At 47.7% G+C, this 20,381-nt stretch overlaps 1 protein-coding gene, 1 long non-coding RNA gene and 1 other non-coding gene across 6 annotated transcripts; 1 reads left to right on the forward strand and 2 right to left on the reverse strand.

Annotated features, from left to right (window-relative positions):
• Positions 1-2,114: 2,114 nt before the first annotated feature.
• On the reverse strand, positions 2,115-5,448 carry LOC109501009. Its single transcript, XR_002158965.3, has 4 exons — positions 4,614-5,448; positions 3,624-3,792; positions 3,136-3,348; positions 2,115-2,851 (listed from the first exon to the last, which is right to left on the reverse strand). It is a non-coding gene; the product is annotated as an uncharacterized LOC109501009 (long non-coding RNA).
• Positions 4,079-4,353, reverse strand: LOC111561211. The gene has a single exon (XR_002743566.1).
• A 77-nt stretch (positions 5,449-5,525) lies between the features above and the next one.
• GLRX5 (glutaredoxin 5) lies at positions 5,526-15,998 on the forward strand. 4 transcript variants are annotated; one of them, XM_045060478.1, is made up of 3 exons: positions 5,526-5,917; positions 10,910-11,020; positions 11,694-12,151. In XM_045060478.1, exons 1-3 carry the CDS (start codon positions 5,623-5,625, stop codon positions 11,774-11,776), a joined length of 489 nt encoding a protein of 162 aa, XP_044916413.1. In that variant the 5' UTR covers positions 5,526-5,622; the 3' UTR covers positions 11,777-12,151. The 4 variants fall into 4 exon arrangements, 3 of the variants coding, with proteins under 3 accessions (XP_044916413.1, XP_044916414.1, XP_003988001.1); XR_006599965.1 differs by having other exon boundaries at positions 10,910-11,247; XM_045060479.1 differs by having other exon boundaries at positions 5,527-5,917; positions 11,105-12,151.
• Positions 15,999-20,381: the final 4,383 nt, after the last annotated feature.

Here is a 20,381-nt window from a genome sequence, read left to right on the forward strand (position 1 = left end):
GGGTGGAAGGGCGGAGAGAGAGAGGGAATCTTAAACAGGCCCCACACTCAGCACGCAGCCTGACGAGGGCCTTGATCCCATGACCCTGGGATCATGATCTGAGATGAAATCATGAGTTGGATGCTCAAGGGAGCCACCCAAGTGCCCCTGTTTTATCACTTTTAATCTCGTCTTAACACGGTTCCTGATTACTTTTTTTTTCTTTAATGTTTATTTTGAGAGAGAGCGAGAGCGCAGGGGAGGGGCAGGGAGAGGGAATCCCAAGCAGGCTCCGCGCTATCGGCATGGGGCTCGAGCCCACAAACCACGAGATCATGACCTGAGCCAAAATCAAAAGTCAGATGCTTAAGTGACTGAGCCACCCAGGTGCCCCATCACTTCATTCTTATTACCTTATAGGAGGTTATGATTTGGGTTCTTTTCCTCTGAATAAAATGAGGTTCTCAACAAAGTCCAGCATATGTGTCCCTTTTTTTTTTTTTTTTTTTAAATATGTGTCATTTTAAAGGGCTACTCCCAAGTTCGGTCCTCACTGTGTAACAGCAGCATGAGGACAAAGGAGCACAGAGCTTCTGAACTGAACAGCCACGTTGATATTTTCTTTCATTGGATTTTTGGAGTGAAACTGTTGCCATTTTAGTTTCAGGGCGTCTAAAAAATCACATCTGTATCCAATATATACACATGCAGCAAAGATAATTCAGGAATATTTGATTTTCTGCGGGACTTGCTTGTGAGGCTATGATTCAGCAGTAAAATTAAAAAAAAAAAGTGCTTTCAAGGCAACAAAACACATAGAGGAACCCAAAGTGCTGGAGTCTGCCAAAAAGATGTAATCTACAAATACTGGAGAACGTAATTTGGGGACCACAACGTCCGAGCACCATTATCCTAGGGTTAACGAACACATCAAATGAGTTCACGTACACAGAAAGAACAAAACGTTACGCGACACACGCAAGACGATATTATTTGGGGGCAGGGGGTGGGGGCGGCGAATGTTCTGAAGCAGAGGAACGGAGTACAGATCGAGGCCTTAAAACCCTGCAGCCCTCATACAGAGACATCTTGAAATCGGCGTAAACCTTCGCAGACACCGCAAACGCAATTTTCACAAACCCGGGAAGGGGAAGGCGGGAAGGGGTGGAAAGTGCCGAGAAGGAACCCGTCTCGGTGACGTCACACCGCTACATTCCAAATCCCAGGAGGGAAGCAGGTTCTGCTGTGGCATCCAAGCTTTGCACGCATGCTTCTTCAGGGAAGGCGTCTCCCCGTCCGTGCCGGACTAAACTTAACCCAATTTACAGCGCACCGTTTCTCTTCATTTGACCCAGGGGAGAGCAGGACCCGTAGAGGTGGGTCCTAACGAGGCCTTCCTCCCTGACTCGAGGCTGAGCCCACGAGACGTGGGAAACAGAGATTAGAAAAACTGAGGCCACTCCCATGGCCAGAGAAGTATTTATAAAACCAGCTGTCTTGTCAAATAGAGGTTAGGAATCCCCAAAGGCGTTTCTGTCTGGCATTAGGGATTAGCAAAAATTCTCTCAGAGGGCTGGGCATTGTCTTGGTTTCTCGTACTTTCCATTATTTTTAGGGCGGCTGGGGAAACCACTTAATTCCATGGTCACACTGATGCTCTAAACTTACTGGATACTCGCTCCGTGCCCCACAGCGAAAGGGTTCAGGTTCCAGCTCATGACTGTGGAACTCGGGGTCTCAGATGCTATTTACTTTAGCTGAGGCATGTCTGGTGGCTCAAACAGCCACTTTTCTCTTCAAATGACACTTGCAGAATGCTCTGGCCGGCTTGGACCAACATGTCTGTATCACCTGTCCTATGCATAGAAACACACCCTCTTTGCAAGAATAAAGCAGGGACTTTAAGACCTGAAGTTGGAAACGCTGATCTGCTGAGCGTTCAGAAAACGTGTTGTCTTAGGTTCAACAATCTGGACTCTTCATTTAGGGCTGATATATGGGAAGAAACTAGCTCAACTTTGTTAAGGTTTGTAACCATACGTTCAATGTTGAATTTGCTTTTGGAGGGCTGGGTAGAAAGCAGAGATTGTGCGAAACACAGTAAAACTTTATCTATAAATAAGCACAGAGAGAAAAACGTTTTGAGGATGCCTGAGCCAGCATGTTTATACATGGCACGATTATTTAGTTTGTGGTCTAATTTCATTTTGTGACCCAAATCCCAGGATTTAAATAACTTTCTGTGTACTTCCCACCTCCACCTTCTACTAATGTTCACATGGGAGACATCACGAACTGATAGATAATTGACTTCCGTGCTCAAAACGCCCAAAATACATTAGAGCATAAAAGCAGATTTCTGACGACGGTTTTTGTCATGTTTTCATTATAGAAAACAGTTTTGCTTTCGATTCCAGTATAGTCAATGTATAGTTTTACATCAGGTTCAGGTGTACAATATAGTGATTCAGGCATTAATAGAACAGATTTCTAAAGAAACACCTCAAAACTAAAATGCCAAACCATACATGAGAGTTTGATGCTTTGGAAGAAAGATCTCGCATACCACCTTCTTCGTTTCTTTAAATCACAATGTTTGGAGGCAATACTCCAAGAGTGGTTTCATTTTTTATTTTTTTAAGTGTTTATTTATTTAGAAGGAGAGATAGAGCGTGAGCAGGGGAGGGGCAGAGAGAGACGGAGACAGAAAATCCCAAGCAGGTTCCGTGCTGCCAGCGCAGAGCCCAACGTGGGGCTCGAACCCACGGACCGAGAGATCGTGACAGGAGCTGAAATCAAGTCAGACGCTCAACTGACTGAGCCACCCAAGCGCCCTCAATGGTGGTTTTAGAAGGCGAAAGATTTATTCGATCTAAAGAGAAACCAGAGTATAAGGGTGGCTTTAAATCAAAGACAGAAAGGAGCATGTTCAACATCCATAAAATTTTGTATTTTTGGCTGCTTTATTAAAAACTTCAAATTGTTTTAATTTCTTTGGTTGCGATGCCTAACCCAAAAGTTTAGATTTATCTTGCCCTTGACCGTGTTATCAAAGCCGCCCCACCGAGTGTTCTGAATGAACACAGACATGCTCTCTCATATCCTTAGGTTTCACCTGCGTTCTTATGCTCTACTGCCCACAGCAACTCGACTTACTGTAAGTTCCAAGAACGCAGGCCGGGTATTCTTCCTGCTCAGGGTTTACTTGTAATCTTATGATGACAGCTGTGTTCTCAATAAACCGTCTGACAGTAAGAAAGACATCTAAGCTTCCAAGCCGATGCTACATACTAGGTAAGAGATGTGTCACCTCGCGTTACTGTTCTACGTCCCTGGATCCTCAGAAGAGAAGTCTGCGAATTTTTCTCCCTATTCCAGTCAACACAGAAACAGGTCAGTTTCATGGAGGCAGTGAACAGTTTTAGCTTTGCAGGAACAAATTACATATATATATATATATATATATATATATATATATATATATACATACACACACACACACACACACATACATATATATACCAATATATATACCAAAACAATACCAATATATAAAAATATATATGTTTATATATATATAAATATATATTTATATTTTTATATTTTTAATCTATCTATTTATTTATTTAAAAAACCCAACTTACTATAAGCATGAGGAAAAATTAGGTGATTTGGGAAATAATACATTCCCAACTGGTAAGCGCACCAGGTCCTGGACTTCTGCAACATCGCTTAGGCTTCAGCACCACGGCATTTCCTGTACATACTTCTGTTCATGATGCTTGCTCTCTGATTTACCTGGAATCCATGAAGCTGGGGGGAGGGGGGGGAAAGGATTCTGTAAGAAGCAGATCAATGTCAGAAAACTATCACATATCCATATCCATACCGTCAATAAATAAATATGTCAGGGACAAGCACTTCTGAGGAATATCTTGAGTTTATTCTCAATTCACCAGGGTCCCAGTTTCAGGCAGAATGGCTGCAAGATTACTTGTTACCAGCACGGCCTCGTTCTCTGATTTTAAAGTTGAGAACCTCCAAAACAGGTCACCTCTCGAAACCATTTTTAAAATACGTAAGGTTTAAAAAAAAAAAAAAATGTAGCAGTACTCAGTGTCCAACAGAAACCACTCTGTCTGTTAAACAATATCTCGACTGCAAGGCTTCTCTTGCTGTCCGTCGATAGATAATGACACGGCGCGGTCATTATCACCGTGGCAACAGCACCCAGGAACTATCAGAGGAAAATTGCACATAGAACGGCTGGCTCTTGAGCAGTCATGCCTCAGCTTCCTCTGGAGTATGCTTTTTCTGCAAGTCTGGTGTGCTCTAGGGTACCACCAACCCAGGGCGGCTCCAAGACTACAGATCACGTCTCTCTTTCACGTGAGTCCCGATCTCCCCGAATCGCTCATTCCACCAACAGGAGCACCTGCCACATCTCAAGCACCGTTCTAGGAACTGAGGCTACAGTAGTGAATAAAGTCCTGTGCCGGGAAGGGGAGGGGGGGTCAACAAACGAGCTAGCGAATATATATTTCAAGGTGCACTAAGTACAATGTTAAACTGAGAAAGCAAGGAGCCCGGGAGGCTTTCTGCCCTCCTCTCTGTACCCGCACCCTGCTTTGTACCTGCTTCTCACTTCTCGCGCTGACGAGCTCTGGGCACCAAGTCCGGGCATCCCGCGCAGGCACCGTGCCTAGCACGCAGCACCCGCTCAGAAAACGTTTGTCCCGGGAACCGATTCCCTCGTGGCTCCCTAGGCAACAAAGGACTGAGGCGGGCTGCAAAGTCCACGAAGCCCCAAACCCGGAAGGGATATGCACACGAGAGCACGTTACACAATTTTAAAAGTTATTTTCGAGATGTAATTGAACGCCGGAGGCGGGCGCCGCCGGGCCGGGTCCGGGCCTCGGCTCCCACGCGGGCAGCGCGGCCAAGGCACAGCCGGGACACGTGGCCGCCCGCTTCGACGCGGGCGCCCCGGCCCCCAGCGCCCGGCCCCGCTCCCACCACGAACGGCGGCTTTCCGCCGCGGCCGCACTGAGGTACCGGCGTCGCTCACCCAGGCTGCGAAAGGCGGGCACAGGCCGGCTCCAGCCCCGCCGCCGCCCCTAACGCGGAAACCCGGAGCCGGGTTACCGCGTTGCCACGGCAACTCAACCACCGCCTACGCCGGAACCGGAACCTTCCCTTGGAAGTGACCTCTTCCCGGCGTGCCGCGGAACGGCGGAGCCCGCCCACTGCCTTTCGCAGTCATCCGGGAGTATCCCAGCAGGCCCGTCTACCCTCCGGAGGGAAGTCGTCTTCCCTCTGGTTTCGCCTCTCCTCGCCTTGGAGCGTGACCCTGATGGACATTCACTCTCTCCAATCAACTGACAAAGCGATTGCCAGCGGCCAATAGTAAGGGCTGTAGGATGCGGGCTTAAGGACCACCTCCATCCTGTCGGGGACCGGGCGAGTCATACGATTGGTAGAATCGAGTAAGTGCGGGCTAGCGTTGCCCAATCACGGGGAGGAGCTCGGAGCCGGCCCAATGAGAGCCTCCGGGGGGCGGGCCGGGCTGCCGCGGGCCCGGGGAAGGCTCCCGGGGGTGAGCCGAGGTCCCGGGCCGTCGAGGGCTCCGGCCAGCGTGCGGGAATGAGCGGGTCCCTGGGCCGGGTGGCGGTGGCTCTGCTCCGCTGGGGGCGCGGCGCCGGCGGCGGCGGCCTTTGGGGCCCAGGCGTGCGGGCGGCGGGTTCGGGCGGCGGCGGGGGCGGCTCAGCCGAGCAACTGGACGCGCTGGTGAAGAAGGACAAGGTGGTGGTCTTCCTCAAGGGGACTCCGGAGCAGCCCCAGTGCGGCTTCAGCAACGCAGTGGTGCAGATCCTGCGGCTGCACGGCGTCCGCGACTACGCGGCCTACAATGTGCTGGACGACCCCCAGCTCCGGCAAGGTCAGGCGGGCCCGCCGGGTGAGGGGCGAAGGGCCGGGGCCGCCCCGCGGGGCTTGGGTGTGTCGCGCAAGAGGTCGGGGGGGGGGGGTTCGAGCGGGGCTAAGGGCGCGGGTTCCTGCACTGTATTCGGGGTCGAGTGGGGGGCATGGTTGGCTTGAAGTGGATCTTGAGGATCTGGGCATCCGGTTCTGTGGCCAACTTGGGCATTGGGTAAGTCCCAGCTGTTCACTGGTCCCCACGCTGAGCCCAGGGAGGCGTTTCGGAGCCAAATCTCTCAGGCTCAGTCGGGGGGAGAGTGATGGGGAAGGGAGGCAAGAAGGAATACAGTAAGAACCACTAGGAGGTAGGCACTTTGGGGGACACGTTGAGAAGGTCGGCCTGCCTCACGAATAAGGAGCCGGTGCTGTTGATGGTGGAGGAAGGGCGGGGGTTGCCTTTGTCTGAGGCTGGCTGGTGCTTCAAGGCTCGGGCTGTCCGGAACCATCCTTTGTTGTTGCCACAAGGAGGGGGTTGACACTGCTTTTAGACTAGTCTTACTTGGGATCACTTGGTGTGGGAGAAAAAGTCATGAAATTTGTTTTTAGCTACTCAAGGACAGGTTGGGATTGGGGGGCGTGCTGGGGCATGGAGAGGCCTGTGGACAGAGAGATAAGCAATGAACCCTGTGCCCTAGGTAACTGAAGCTTGGAGCTGAAGGAACCAGGGACCAGTTAGGGTCTGGGGCCAGATGCAGCAGGTAGGTAGAGGCGGGAGGGCCTGGACAGCTAATTGGTACTTCTTTTTTTTTTTAATTTTTTTTTTTAATGTTTATTTATTTTTGAGACAGAGACAGAGCATGAACGGGGGAGGGGCAGAGAGAGAGAGGGAGACACAGAATCAGAAGGAGGCTCCAGGCTCTGAGCCATCAGCCCAGAGCCCGACGCGGGGCTCGAACTCACGGACCGCGAGATCGCGACCTGAGCTGAAGTCGGACGCTTAACCGACCGAGCCACCCAGGCGCCCCAATTGATACTTCTTCTAATAAGCACCGTGCCAGGAACCTTATTGACATGCTTTCTCCTATTTTGTGGGGGAGGAGGAAGAGGACAGAGGAGTGTGTTGACCTGCCCCTTGGCTAAGGTCCTGGGTCAGAATTGGTGGAGCAGTGGGGAGGCTGTATGTACCTCCTAGAGGGTGGCTTGGTGTCCTGCCTTCCCGTTAGAGACTCCCAGTGACTGAATCCTGGCACCTCCCTGAGCCTAGTGTTGTTCTTTAGTGACAGTGTTCCGGAAACAGTTTTACGGGGCCAGCTTCTCTGTTATCCCAAGCCTAGAATTCTCCCATTTTGTTAATTACATATTTACGACTGTTACTCTCCAGTTGAAATGATCAGTCGTAGTCCTTTCTGCTTGATGAGACTGGCACTTGTGGTGGAAAGGTTTTGGGTTGTAATCCCTCTGCAGCCCGTCGGCTGTGCAGCCTTAAATCCCATCCCTGCATTTTCCTTTTCAGTCGAATGAAGATACGAGGAAAGCAGACTTGACAAAGTTTTGATGAGGAAGAAAGAGAAAGTAAAACTTTTTAGAAAAGTGCCCCTCATTGGGGCGCCTGGGTGGCGCAGTTGGTTAAGCGTCCGACTTCAACCAGGTCACGATCTCGCGGTCCGTGAGTTCGAGCCCCGCGTCAGGCTCTGGGCTGATGGCTCAGAGCCTGGAGCCTGTTTCCGATTCTGTGTCTCCCTCTTTCTCTGCCCCTCCCCCGTTCATGCTCTGTCTCTCTCTGTCACAAAAATAAATAAACGTTGAAAAAAAATTAAAAAAAAAAAAAAAAAGAAAGAAAAGTGCCCCTCATTTTATCTGGCACACAGAAGGCACCCACTAAATGGTAGCTATTTTATTATTGGGATATTTGGTTTTCAAAGTATTTGCCCCCCCCAGATTAATCCCTGGGAAACTGTTGGTTTCTGTGGGTGGAAACTAGGAGGAGTGAAGGCAGGTTAACATGACCAGCTTTATGTGATCTTACCGTGTATTATGCTCATGATCCCTGTTTGTTTTCCTGCTAGGATGCCACCGGTCACTAGGCCTTGGGGTGTTTTTGGTTTTTTTGTTTTTCTATGCACGGGGAGTATCTGTGGTCTTCACCCAGCAGTGGCTGCTCTACTTAAAAGATAAGATAGGAGAAACTAGTCTGTAATCTTTCCGTGGGGACCTCGCCACAGGTCCCCTGCAAATTGCTAGGATGGCCGTTCATAAAAAGTTGCGTTGTTAACAGCTTGTTTAGTACGAAGATTTGAAGCTCTTTGGTTTGTGGTTTCTGTTCTCCTGTGGAATACAACTGGAGATAGGCTATGCTGGAATGTAAGAACAAAGTAGGAGCAGAAATAAGACGGGTGACTCATAGCACTTGGATTCCTGGCTTCCGTTTCACCTGTCTGGCTTCCAGTCTCTCACATTCTCTCTCTCTCTCTCTCTCTCTCTCTCTCTCTCTCTCTCTCTCTCAGGTTTATTTATTTTTCTTTTTTGAGAGAGAGAGTGTATGTACATGAGCAGGATAGAGGCAGAGAGAGAGAGAGAGAGAGAATTCCAAGCAGGCTCCGTGGTGTCTGTGCAGAGCCCAACACGGAGCTTGATCCGTGGGATCATGCTCTGACCCAGACCCAGGGATCATGACCTGAACTGAAATCAAGAGTTGGTCACTTCACTGACTGAGCCACCCAGGTGTCCTAAGTCTCACTTTCTTAAGTGTTCAGACAACAGCTACAGGAATTTAGCCCTTAAATTTATTTTTTTTTTAAGCTTTATTTGTTTATTTTGTGTGTGTGTATATGAGAGAGAGAGCATGAGCCTGGGAGGGGCAGGGAGAGGGAGAGAGAGAATCCCAAGCAGATTCCGCGCAATCAGTGTGGAGCCCTGCAGAGCCCTGCGGAGCCCGACGTGGGGCTTGAACTCACAAACCGTGAGATCATGACCTGAGCCGAAACCAAGAGTCAGAGGCTTAACCAACTGAGCCACCCGGGCGCCCCGGCCTTTAAATTTCTTGACCGTAGCGTTTCAACATTTCCATTCCCATTTTGTTTCATACCAGATTGTCATCTTGTCGATAAATGTGTTGCATATATGTTGAACATAACATCCACCTTTTGTGTTGCTTAGAAAAATAAACTCGCGTGCAACTATTAACCTGCAGATCGGAGCAGGGTAGTGTGTGCGTGTTCCCGCAGTGGGGACTCATTTAGCCAGGGTAGGTAAGACTTTATAAAACATTCAGGCTCTTCATCTCTTTATTCTCTACACTTTTGACTTTACCTAGAGAAGCTGCCAGGCTGTCTGATGGTTGCTTTTGCTAGTCACAGCTACCTCTGTGCACCCTTCCTAGACCCAAGGTCACCGCTAGTAACTGGAGAGGGGCAGCCGCCAAACTGCCTTTCCTTTCTCCCTGTGCCACAGCTTTGCGAAGGGCTCAGAGCCTGAAGAACACCCACAGACTCTGTCTCCTTCCTGCTGCCCGGTTCCCAAGGTGTGACGCAGAGAGGTCTCAACCTGTGACCCAGGGAACAAAGACGACTGTGAGGTCCTCCTCCCGTCTTTTCTTTCTCCTGTTTATCTGGAATACACGCAGAAGGGAGCCACAAAGGGATCGGGTGGGTCCCGGCAGACAGATGTCAGCATATCCAAATCCTCCTTTTAACAAAGCCTGTCTTTTATTTTCCTTTGTAAAAGTAACATGCTCACCGAGGAAACTTGGAAATGCCGAAAGTAATAAACGAAAACTACCTGTAATTCTGCATACACCGTTAACATTTGTATCTAGTTTGTAGTTGGGTTTTTGTTTGTTTGTTTTGTTTTTAAATGCATTTGAGATCACACGTGTCCATGCGTAGCATTTTGCCCTCTGGAGAGCAGGGACCATGTCTGACCGCGTTACCTGAGTACCCTGTATATTGCTTATGCAGTGCGAGCTTTCGGTGATGATTTTAATGAATAAGTAAATACTTCTCTTATTTATCATATCGGAAACCATCTTCCATGCTCTTTAAAAACAAACCCTCTTAAATTTCTGCCTGTTCAGATCCCCATTGTTTTTTGCTTTCACGAGGAGCAGTGTCTGTTGAATGAATAGCCATTATCGTATTGTTGAATGTTTATTAAGCCTTTGAAGATATGCACGGCCTTTTCACTATCAGGGAATTTGGGCAACAGTAACAAATCTGGGACCTTGGCAAATGTTAAAAGATGAGGGGGTGGTGTTTCTGGGTCTTTGTTGTGATGGATGTGATACATGCTGTGGATGAGAGAATCCAGTCGCACCAACACCTTGGAGGAGTAACTGTCGGTGCCGGGTCAAGTTGAAGGTGACCAGCTGCTTCCCTCCTGGGTATATGGTCTACAGTGAGGGTTGCCGGGGGTTCCTGCGTGGCTCCGTCGGTCAAGAGTCCGACTTCGGCTCAGGTCATGATCTCGTGGTCTGTGAGTTTAAGCCCCGCATTGGTCTCTGTGCTGACAGCTCAGAGCCTGGAGCCCCTCCCCACTCACGCTCTTTCTCTCTCTGTCTCTCAAAAGATAAACAAACGTTAACAAACAAATAAAGTGGGGGTTGACAGACGACCTTTGTAAAGGGCCAGAGAGTAAGTACTTCAGTCTTTGTGGACCCTTCCACTCTGCTATTGGGGGCCTGAAGGCAGTCGGATGGTACCTAGACAGGTAGGTGTGGCCGAGTTCTAATAAAACTTGATTTGCAAAAAATAGGAAGTGGACCATATTTGGCCCAAAGGCCGTAGTTTGCCACCTCTTTCTCCAGCGAGGAAGACCCCTGTGTTTGAGTTAGAAGATGCATGTAATGATACTCCCTGAGGCACTGCTTGTAATAATGAAAACTTGGCAAGAGAGGATCTTGGCCTATTAGTAGACTGGATAAACAGACTGTGGTTTAGTCAGGCGATAGAAAACTAAGTTGTGGTAGAGTGATCTAGTTCTAGATGTATCTCATGTAACTGAATCTCAAAAATTACAGGGTGCAGTCACGAAGTAAGTTGCAAAAAAGGTAGTCATGGCATAATGCCGTTCGTGTATACAGACGTTACCGGTGTGAAACGGCCCGACGTGTTGCGGACACATGTCAGTTGTAAGTATGGTTCGTGGGCAGGGGTGGGACGTGCCAGCCAGAGGCCACCTGCGGAGGTCTAGAACCTGTCCTTTGGATTCCTAGAAACCCGGATGGAAATCCAGGCCCGGCCGTCTGCCAGCACTGTGACTTTGGTTAAAGAACTTCTCTGAGCCTCAGTTTCTTCCTCTGATAAATAGGGACTAATTATGCCTTCCCGGAAGGACTCTTACAAAGGTTAAGTGAGGGTATGTATTGAAAACACTTAAAGAATGTGAAATTCAGTAACCCTATCAGCAAGTGCCTGGCACACCTGATTGGTATTTTTCCAGCATTCTTCTCTGGGCGTCCTTTGTTGCACGTATTTCTAGAGAGGCAGGACTTGAAGGGTGGAGTAGGGGGCATTGGTGGAGAGGAGAGCGTATCCGCCTTGCACCTGGAATGTGCAAGCTCAATCCTTTCACCAATTAGGTCTCAATTCATCTTTGTAATAAATCCGTGAGGCATGGATTTCTTCCCACTTCCCAGGTAGGGAGACTGAGGCTAAGACATGAGCAAATTTATCTGAAGCTACATCTGCAAGCTAGCAAGCCACAGTCGGCTGCCCTTAAAGCCATTGCTTTGTTCACTCTGTCCCCAGCCTTTGCTTTTCCCCTGTTGAGGGTCTCTCGTTTCTCTTGCTCTCTCTGCTCAGGTGATCTCATGGGGGTGCTGACATCACTGTTTCCTAGGAGGACTTCAGGAGGAGGTGATGTGACTTGCCCCAGGCAGAGTTAACCTGCATCAGACTCGGAAGCTCCTATGGTGAAAATCTACCAGGAAAAAAAAAAAGGAAACTCTTATCATTTGTTTGTTGTCCAAACCGGGAACGAAGTCTATGTTCCGAAATGGGATGAATTTTGAAAAGTCCCTTTCGAAAGTTCTGGAAGTACTTTTTTTCCACTCTGGTTTGATGCTTTGGAATATTAATTTTTTTGGTGGGGCAGTAGGTAGAGGTAGAACCGGTTTTGTAAGACCACCTCCTTCGTCACTCCAAATTCCTAGTGTCACCCTATGTAGAACTTCGCAGTCAGTACTTTTGTCCCAAATTGAATCATTGTCACCTATCATCTTTAAAATAGCATTGTCATTAAAATCCGCTCTTGGATACGATTTTCTCATTTTCATGAGTTTCTCCGATCCTGAGTTATTTGGAGTGAAAGTTAACTACCACTGTATATTGCAGGTTTTGAGAATTAAAAAGTGTGAGAAATTAGCCATGTTTAAACAATTAATGGTGGACCGATGGGATTCATTTTAATTTTCAACTTGTGAGCCGCGGTCTCTTATTCTCAGAAGTTACTCGCTTCGTGCTATAGGAATCCACTGGTTATCTCGTTAAATATTTAAACTTGTAATCAGACTTCTAAAAAAAGGAACATAGTATTTTTTTTAAGACGCTGAAGCTTTGCCTTGCTATCAGCTGCCTGTAACCTCTGTTACTCTAAAAGCCAAAGAAGCAGGTAGGTTTCGTTTTGATCAACTGTCAGCTAGTAGGCCCCTTGGCCACTGTCACAATGCCATCATGGGCTCCGAGGCACGGTGCTTCTGAGTTCCTGAAATGCAAGTTATTGGGCAAGATAGTGTGACTCTGGGGTTTGGAAGGAGTCCCAGCTCCCTCGCACGTGACTGGGGGTGGGGATGTTCGGGAAGGTTGGAAAGCCCACTTGCTGGGTAGTTTTAATGGTGGCGTGTCTGCCTCTTCTGTCTTGTCTGGACATGTGATCTGCCGCAGCATGAAATTAATGAAGGAATCGAGCCTAAAGCTTTGATTGAGTGTGGTGCTATAAATACGATTGATGGAAGCAAATCATTCCTTTACTTAGCAAAGATCTTATGTAAAAAAACTACTTTTTTGGATCAGATGCGTGTGGTTTTCGGGCGACCTCAGATGGCAAATTTAGTCTCATGTATGGTGCGCTTCAAAAATTGTAGGGACTCACCGAAAGAATCAGTAGATATTCATTGTCTTAGAAAGCTTCACACAATGTATTACCAATTGAAAAAGACCCAGATGTAAAAGCACGCACATTAGTGGCACATGCACACAATACAGAAGGTTCTTAAGAAGCTTTCAAAGAATTGCAAGAGATTCGTGTTGACTTCAAACATTTCTTAATTCCCACACCCACTCTCGGTCACATGAAAGTAAAAAAAGATGGATCACTGGCTTCTTTGTGAAATAAGTTCTAACAGACTATTTAAGGACAGAGCTTTTTTTTTTTAAATACAACTCCTATGCTGAGTCGTCTCTGTGGCATCAAGTATCAGAATGACGAAAAACTTTAATTCATCAAGATACTCTAACATATCTAGATATTTGGTATTCTGAAGACATTCTGAAGGCTAAATGAAATTTTCCTTTTATTAGTAACCCCCCTACCTCTAGCTGACTTTTTTTTTTTTTTTTAAGGCACTCAAAGTGGCTTAGAACTGTGCTTTTCTGGGGATATAACGTACAGCATTGTGACTATAGCTGACAATCCTGTATTGCACATTTGTAAGCTTTTAAGGTAATCTTGAAAGTTCTCATCACAGGAAAAAAACCTCTGTAACCTTATAGGGTGACAGCTGTTAACTAGACTTATTGTGGTGATCATTTTGTAATATATACACATATCAAATCATTATATTGTATGCCTGAAATAATATGCCATATGTCAATTATACCTCAAAAAAAAAAAAAATAACTAAGTGTGCTTTCTGGGGCCTGTAACGCTGGACCCATTATCTCCCTAGAAGTCTGGGGAAGAAAGATAAAGCTCTCAGCTAGGGGCTGTCTTTAGTGCTGTGGTTAGGAGCTAAGTTACTGTTTTTTAGAAGGCAGTGACTTATTTAAAAGAGAAAAACGCATTGCCTCTTAGGATTTGGGCCATCACTCAAGTTGGTGTTTTTATTTGGAAAATAAATGCTGGGTAAATGATAGGGTATCCAGGACCAGCTTTTTAGCACCAGTATTTTTCGTCGGTTTGCATGAAAACCCCCACGTGAACGACTTTTAATTAGCACGGTATTGTGTTTTGTTTGAACGGCCTGTTGACGTTGCTGTTTTGCTTGTTTGCTCGTTTTGGCTGTTTGAAAATATCTATGGAAGTGTAAACATGGCAAGTATATAGTGATTGATGGTCACGTGCCATGGTTTTGACCGTCGTCCGTTTTTCATAGAGCCGACACACGTTTTGCCGGAAGGCCGTGTTTTTGGAAGTGTTCTCTCATCTCAGCTCACAAGTAGGAAGGAAGTAGAATGGTTGGAAGAATGCGAGGAAAGAGCAGCCTTCTGTCTTGAGATCAGAACCACGCTCTTTCCCTACCTTGTTGTCGAGACCATCGGCCTCATGGCCCGGAGCTGAACAGAAGAACCACACGGCTTCACTGCCCTAGAATGTGCCTCATCTCTGTGTGTCCTCCACACCGCTCACACACGGGACCGATCCCGTGCGTGCTGGTTGGTTTCTTGTCCTCCGTGAGCGCTTGAGAACGAGGGGGGGGGGGGGCCCTCACCCTCTGGCACCGCTCCTGGCCCAGGACATGGGCCTTAGGCGAGCTTCGGGCTTCTCCTTGCTTTGACTTGGTCGCCGCGAGTTCTGTGCTGAGCTGAATCCACCTGCCCTGCGGAGAGCCCATCCGAGGGGCTGAGTAGGGCGAGGGCTGCAGTCCGCCCTAGGAAAGAGATTTTTCTCTGGGTCAAAGAAGTAAAGGCAAAAACCCATGACCAACCCAGATAGGCATAAAAACCGTGAGGCGGGGACTGCCTCATTTGGCAGAGTTGGACCCGTGGGTCCATGATAGAGCCATATTAAGTAGTCCGCTTGGAAATGAAGTCCTGGCATTTCTTTAACGTTTGGTCTCACTGAAACCATGACTGGCAGATGAATGGAGAATGTGGCCCTGTATGTGTTGTGTGACTTACATGAACCGGTCGGTTCTCTGCCATCAATCCCTGCCGATTGTGTGTGTGTGTGTGTGTGTGTGTGTGTGTGTGTGTGTGTGTGTGTGTGACATTCTACGACAGCCTTGCCTACCTGATTGTCCCGTCGTGAAAGCCTTGCGAGATGGGGGTGGAAACAGGCGGGGGGTGGAAAGACTTGGCCGAGGCCTCACAGCTCGTAATTGGAGGAGGTGGGGTTTGAACCGTGACCCAGTTGACTCTGCAGCTCCGAGTCTGTGGCAAACACGTCCCCCAGGGATGGGGGAAGCAAGAGGGAACCGCACCCGATGTCCTGCTGGGAGCGCGTGGAAAACAGATTTGGCCACGAGAAGTTCAGCTCTGACCATTGAAATGACACTGAAATGTTCTCTCCCTGTAGGCATTAAAGACTATTCCAACTGGCCCACCATCCCGCAAGTGTACCTCAACGGCGAGTTCGTGGGGGGCTGTGACATTCTGTTGCAGATGCACCAGAATGGGGACCTGGTGGAGGAACTGAAAAAGCTGGGGATCCGCTCTGCCCTTCTGGACGAAAAGAAAGACCAAGACTCCAAGTGAGGGCGGCCCGGGGCCTCCGTGAGCAGCAGGGGCTGTTGGTGCCCAGACTCCCCGCCGGCCAAGCCTTACCGATTCTGGTCTTGACTCTTCAGACGGCAGCTGCTTGCACGGATTTCTCCAGTCTGTGAGCAGTTGGGCGATTTTGGTGTGTCTGGTGTTGGGGCTGGGAATATTCTATTGTGAACTTCATTAGAACCACTGCACTGTAATGATTCAATGTTGTATTACGATATTGCTGTCAACAAAATCTGTTCTTAGGTTGTCATTTGCTCTTTGCTCTTTGCCTGATTCGGGAGTAAAACGAGGAGCTTTTGAGTCATTCTTCATGAATCCTCTGCAAATGTGTCAGTCTGCAAAGATAATTATATCTCCCCAAATTTTTCGTAGCTGCTTCTGTTAAGAAAAATGATGGACAGGGAGGAAGATGTGATAACTGGGGTGTTGTTTTTTTTAAATAAACTGCCAACCCAGGGATCCTGTGTGTGAGTCGTTCATTCTGAATAGCAGGAACACTGCACCTTCCTCTGCTCGGGCCCGCTGTAACAAAATACCACAGTCTGGCGGGGCTTATGAACAACGGATGTTTATGTCTTTTGGTTCCGGAAGCTGCAAGTCCAGGATGAAGGCTCTAGCACACCAGCTGTCAGGTGAGGGCTGTGCCTGGTTCATTGACGGCATCTCACCTTCTCACCGTGTCCTCATGAGGAAGCCCTCTGGGGTCCCTCTTGAGAGCTTGTTTGGAGGTTCTAGCAGGGGAGCGCAGCTACTCGTATACCCTTGACTGAAGAACGGTCCTCCTCTATCGGGGAAGGTCGTCCTCTTCGACCGAGCGCGCAGCTTCGGGAGGGACGCACATGGAGCGGTGAGGGAGGAAGGGGACACCCGCCTAGCGAGCCAGATCAGCCGAATCAACCCTGGCGATCAATGGGGTGACAGATGTCGCAGCCAGATCGCCTTCACATCCTGGGGTCCCTCTTTTTTTTTTTTTAATTTTTTTCAACGTTTATTTATTTTGGGACAGAGAGAGACAGAGCATGAACGGGGGAGGGGCAAAGAAAGAGGGAGACACAGAATCAGAACCAGGCTCCAGGCTCTGAGCCATCAGCCCAGAGCCCGACGCGGGGCTCGAACTCACAGACCGTGAGATCGTGACCTGGCTGAAGTCGGATGCTTAACCGACTGCGCCACCCAGGCGCCCCTCCTGGGGTCCCTCTTAAATGGGCACAAATCCCATTCGTGAGGACCCTGCCCTCGGTCACCTCCCAAAGTCCCCCCGCTGCCAACACCACCATTCTGGGGGTTTGGGGTCAACATAGGAATGTTGAGGGGAGGCATTCAGTCCGTAGCAGTGTGGATTATGAGTGCCCGTGACCTTCCGTTTTTAGAAATGCGGAGTGATTCTCATACTCTTCTGTTAAATTTGACATAAAAATTGCCATCAAGCGATGGTCTAATTTCTTGAGGGAAGGTAAGCCTTGTGAGTGCTGGGTGGTGTTGACTGGCCGAGTTGGGCGCCCGGGGGGCGTGCGGAGAAGGGAGGTGGCTGAGGCTGGAAGAGGCATACCCGCTCGCCCGCCCCTGAGATCTGGTAGCTGCGCTACCGTCAGGGGGACGTCACCAGCGGTCTTCCAAAGACAGGAATCCACTGAGCATTGTGTTTTCTTAAAAAATACGGTCTATACACGATGTTATATAGAGAGCACCCTGAACGCTCCACCAAAGATCTACCAGAACTGATAAAGGAATTCAGAAAAGTAGGATTTAAAATCCGTTTCATTCCTATGCACTAATAATGAAGCAGCAGAAAGGGAAGTTACGAAAACAATCTCATCTATAATTGCACCAAAAATAACTAACTCACTAACGCTAACCAAGCAATCTATACATTCAATGCAATCCCTACCAAAATGCCAACACAATTTTCACAGATTCGGAACGGACAATCCTAAAATTTATATAGAACCACAGAAGACCCCGAACAGCCAAAGCAATCTTTTAAAAGTAGAACAAAACTGGAGGCATCACAATTCCAGGTTTTAAGTTATGTTACAAAGCTACAGTAACCAACAGTATGGTACTGGCATAAAAATAGACACATAGATCAATGGAAAAGAATAGAAAACCCGGAAATAAACCCACAATCATATGCTCAATTAATCTCCAACAAGGAATGCAAGAATATGCAATGGGAAAAAGCCTTTCAACAAATGGTGTAGGGAAAACTAGACAGCTACATGCAAAAGAATGAAACTGGACCACCTACACGGTACCAAAAATAAACTCAAAATGGATTAAAGACATAAATGTGAGATGCGAAACCATAAAAATCCTGGAAGAGGCCACAGGCAGCAATTTCTCTAATACCAGCCATAGCAATGTTTTTTGAGATATGTCTCCTGAGGCAAGGGAAATAAAAGTGAAAATAAACCATTGGGACTACATCAAATTCTGCACAAAGGAAACAACAAAACAAAATGGCAGCCTACTGAATAGGGGAAGAGATTTGCAAATGACTTCCGATAAGGGGTTGGTATCCGGAATGCATAAAGAACTGATACAACTCAACACCTAAAAAAACAATCCAATTAAAAATGGGCAGAAGACATGAACAGACATTTTTCCAAAGAAGGCATCCAGATGATCAACAGACACATGAAAAGATGCTCAACATCACCTCCTCAGGGAAATGCAAATCAAAACCACGAGATACCACCTCACAATGGCTAAAATCAACAAGGCAGGAAGCAACAGGAGGTGTTGGGGAGGACGTGGAGAAAGGGGAACCCTCCTGTGCCGATGGTGGGAATGCAAACTGGTGCAGCCACTCTGGAACACAGTATGGAGTTTCCTTAAGTAAAAAATAGAACTACCATAGGACCCAGTAATTGCGCTACTGAGTATTTACCTAAAGTATACTAAAACACTAATTTGGAAGGATATATACATCCCTGTGTTCATTGCAGCATTATGTATGATAGCCAAATTATGGAAGCAACCCAGGTGTCCATTTATAGATGAATGGATAAAGGAGATGTATAGATATACAATGGAATATTAGTCATAAAAAAGAATGAAATCTTGCCATTGGCAGCAACGTGGATGGACCTAGAGAGTAAATGCTAAGCGAAGTAAGTCAGAGAAAGACATACCATTTGATCTCACTATTATGTGAGAATTTAAGAAACCAAGGAACAAAGGGGTTAAAAAAAAAAAGACCTCCTCCCCCTCCCCCAAAAAACCAAACAAACCCAACTGTTAACTATAGAGAACAAACTGATGGTTTCCAGAGGGGAGGTGGGTGGGGGGGATGGGTGAAATGGGGTGGGGGTGGGGGATGAAGAGTATACTTAACCTTGATGAGCACCGAGTAATATACAGGGCTGTTGAATATTGTACACCTGAAACTAATGTTAACACTGCGTTGGCTATACTGGAATTAAAAAAAAAAGCTTTGGCACATGAAAAAAGAAGAAAGGTCTTTATACAAAAGGGATTAATTGGAATCCTAGCAGAGATGCCTCCAGTGTACGGTATCTTTTTATAAGACTCTCAACGTGTCTCTGTCCTGAGGCTGGAGGCGGAGCTGGAGGTGAGCTTTACCGTGGCTCCTGGGAAGAAAGCCCATCCTGTCACCAAGCGCCTTTGTGTCCCCAGAGGCCTTCATTCATCTCCAGGGCCTTAAACAGAACATCTCTTGGAATTGCACCTTTCCTGGTGGCAGAGGAAGGACAAAGAATGCAGGTTTTTGTGAAAAGGGCAGGAGTGACGAGGACGGTGTGGCTCATTCCCCAGAGCCGGTCTCGAAGCTTGTTCTGTGTATTTAGTCCGCTCGAGCGCCTCTTGAAAAAAAGCTCTGAAAACAGACTGACGTAAGTGGGAACTGCTGAGTTCCTGCCACCATCCCTCCCGCAGAGGTGTTGGGGATCCCAAAAGAAAGGAAAGGAAAGCGGGAGCCCCACCCCCACTGCACTGGAGACCAGAGTGCCCAGTCGGGTGAGAGGGCGGCTCCTGGCCAGTCTCTGAGCTCAGGGCTTCAGAGAGAGAAAAGCAGATTGTTGTCACAAGGTCTTTTATTACATGAGTTGGGCACTCCACCCCATCACTGCCTTGGTGTCTGCTCAAAATGAGTTTACGTAGACCCCCCTAGAGGGGGTTGGAGCTCAGCCAAGTGACCCTTCCTGTTCTACAAATCAAAGTGTGGACACGAGGAAGGCTCTAGGTCTCCCCTGTGCTGCTGCTACGAGGCGGCAGAGCCAAGGTTGCAACCTTGACCTTTGGAGAGAAGATCATCGACAAATTGCTCCATACTGTCCCTGGATGAGCCCCGGGGCCGTGGGGCTCACACATGGCAATTGTTCCTCGCCTTCAGATCTGCTGTGTAGCCAGTACCTTAACCTACCTGTTTTGGCTTTTCCTTAGATCTGCCTATATGCCCTTTGAGTCTGTCTGAAAAATGAAATGATAAGATTAGCATGGAAACAGTGGGGAGAACTTCTCCCCCCTCCCCGCCCCCCAGAATATGAGGACCAGGGGAAGGGTTCCCAACTGAATAATTTCACAAGAGCTTCAATGTTTAAGGAAATCGCTAAGCGCTACAGAAGCAGAAACGTTCTTTCCAGAAGTTAATTAATACTTTTTTTCCCTATATGCTTAACGAGTCTTTACCAAGTAGAAAATTGAAGATGCTATCTTATGTCAGTGGGAATAATTTTAATGATCTGCCTAATTAGAATTCACTGTGATAATTACAACAGTGACACCAGAGTTCCTTGTACAAACAGCAATATCACACATCATCTATTTTGAAATGCAAGGTCCGCTTCATAGCTTTCCAGTAGAGTACATTTGGCTTGTGTC

This window comes from Felis catus, chromosome B3 (genome assembly GCF_018350175.1).
Source record: "Felis catus isolate Fca126 chromosome B3, F.catus_Fca126_mat1.0, whole genome shotgun sequence".
NCBI classification, from domain to species: Eukaryota; Metazoa; Chordata; class Mammalia; order Carnivora; family Felidae; genus Felis; species Felis catus.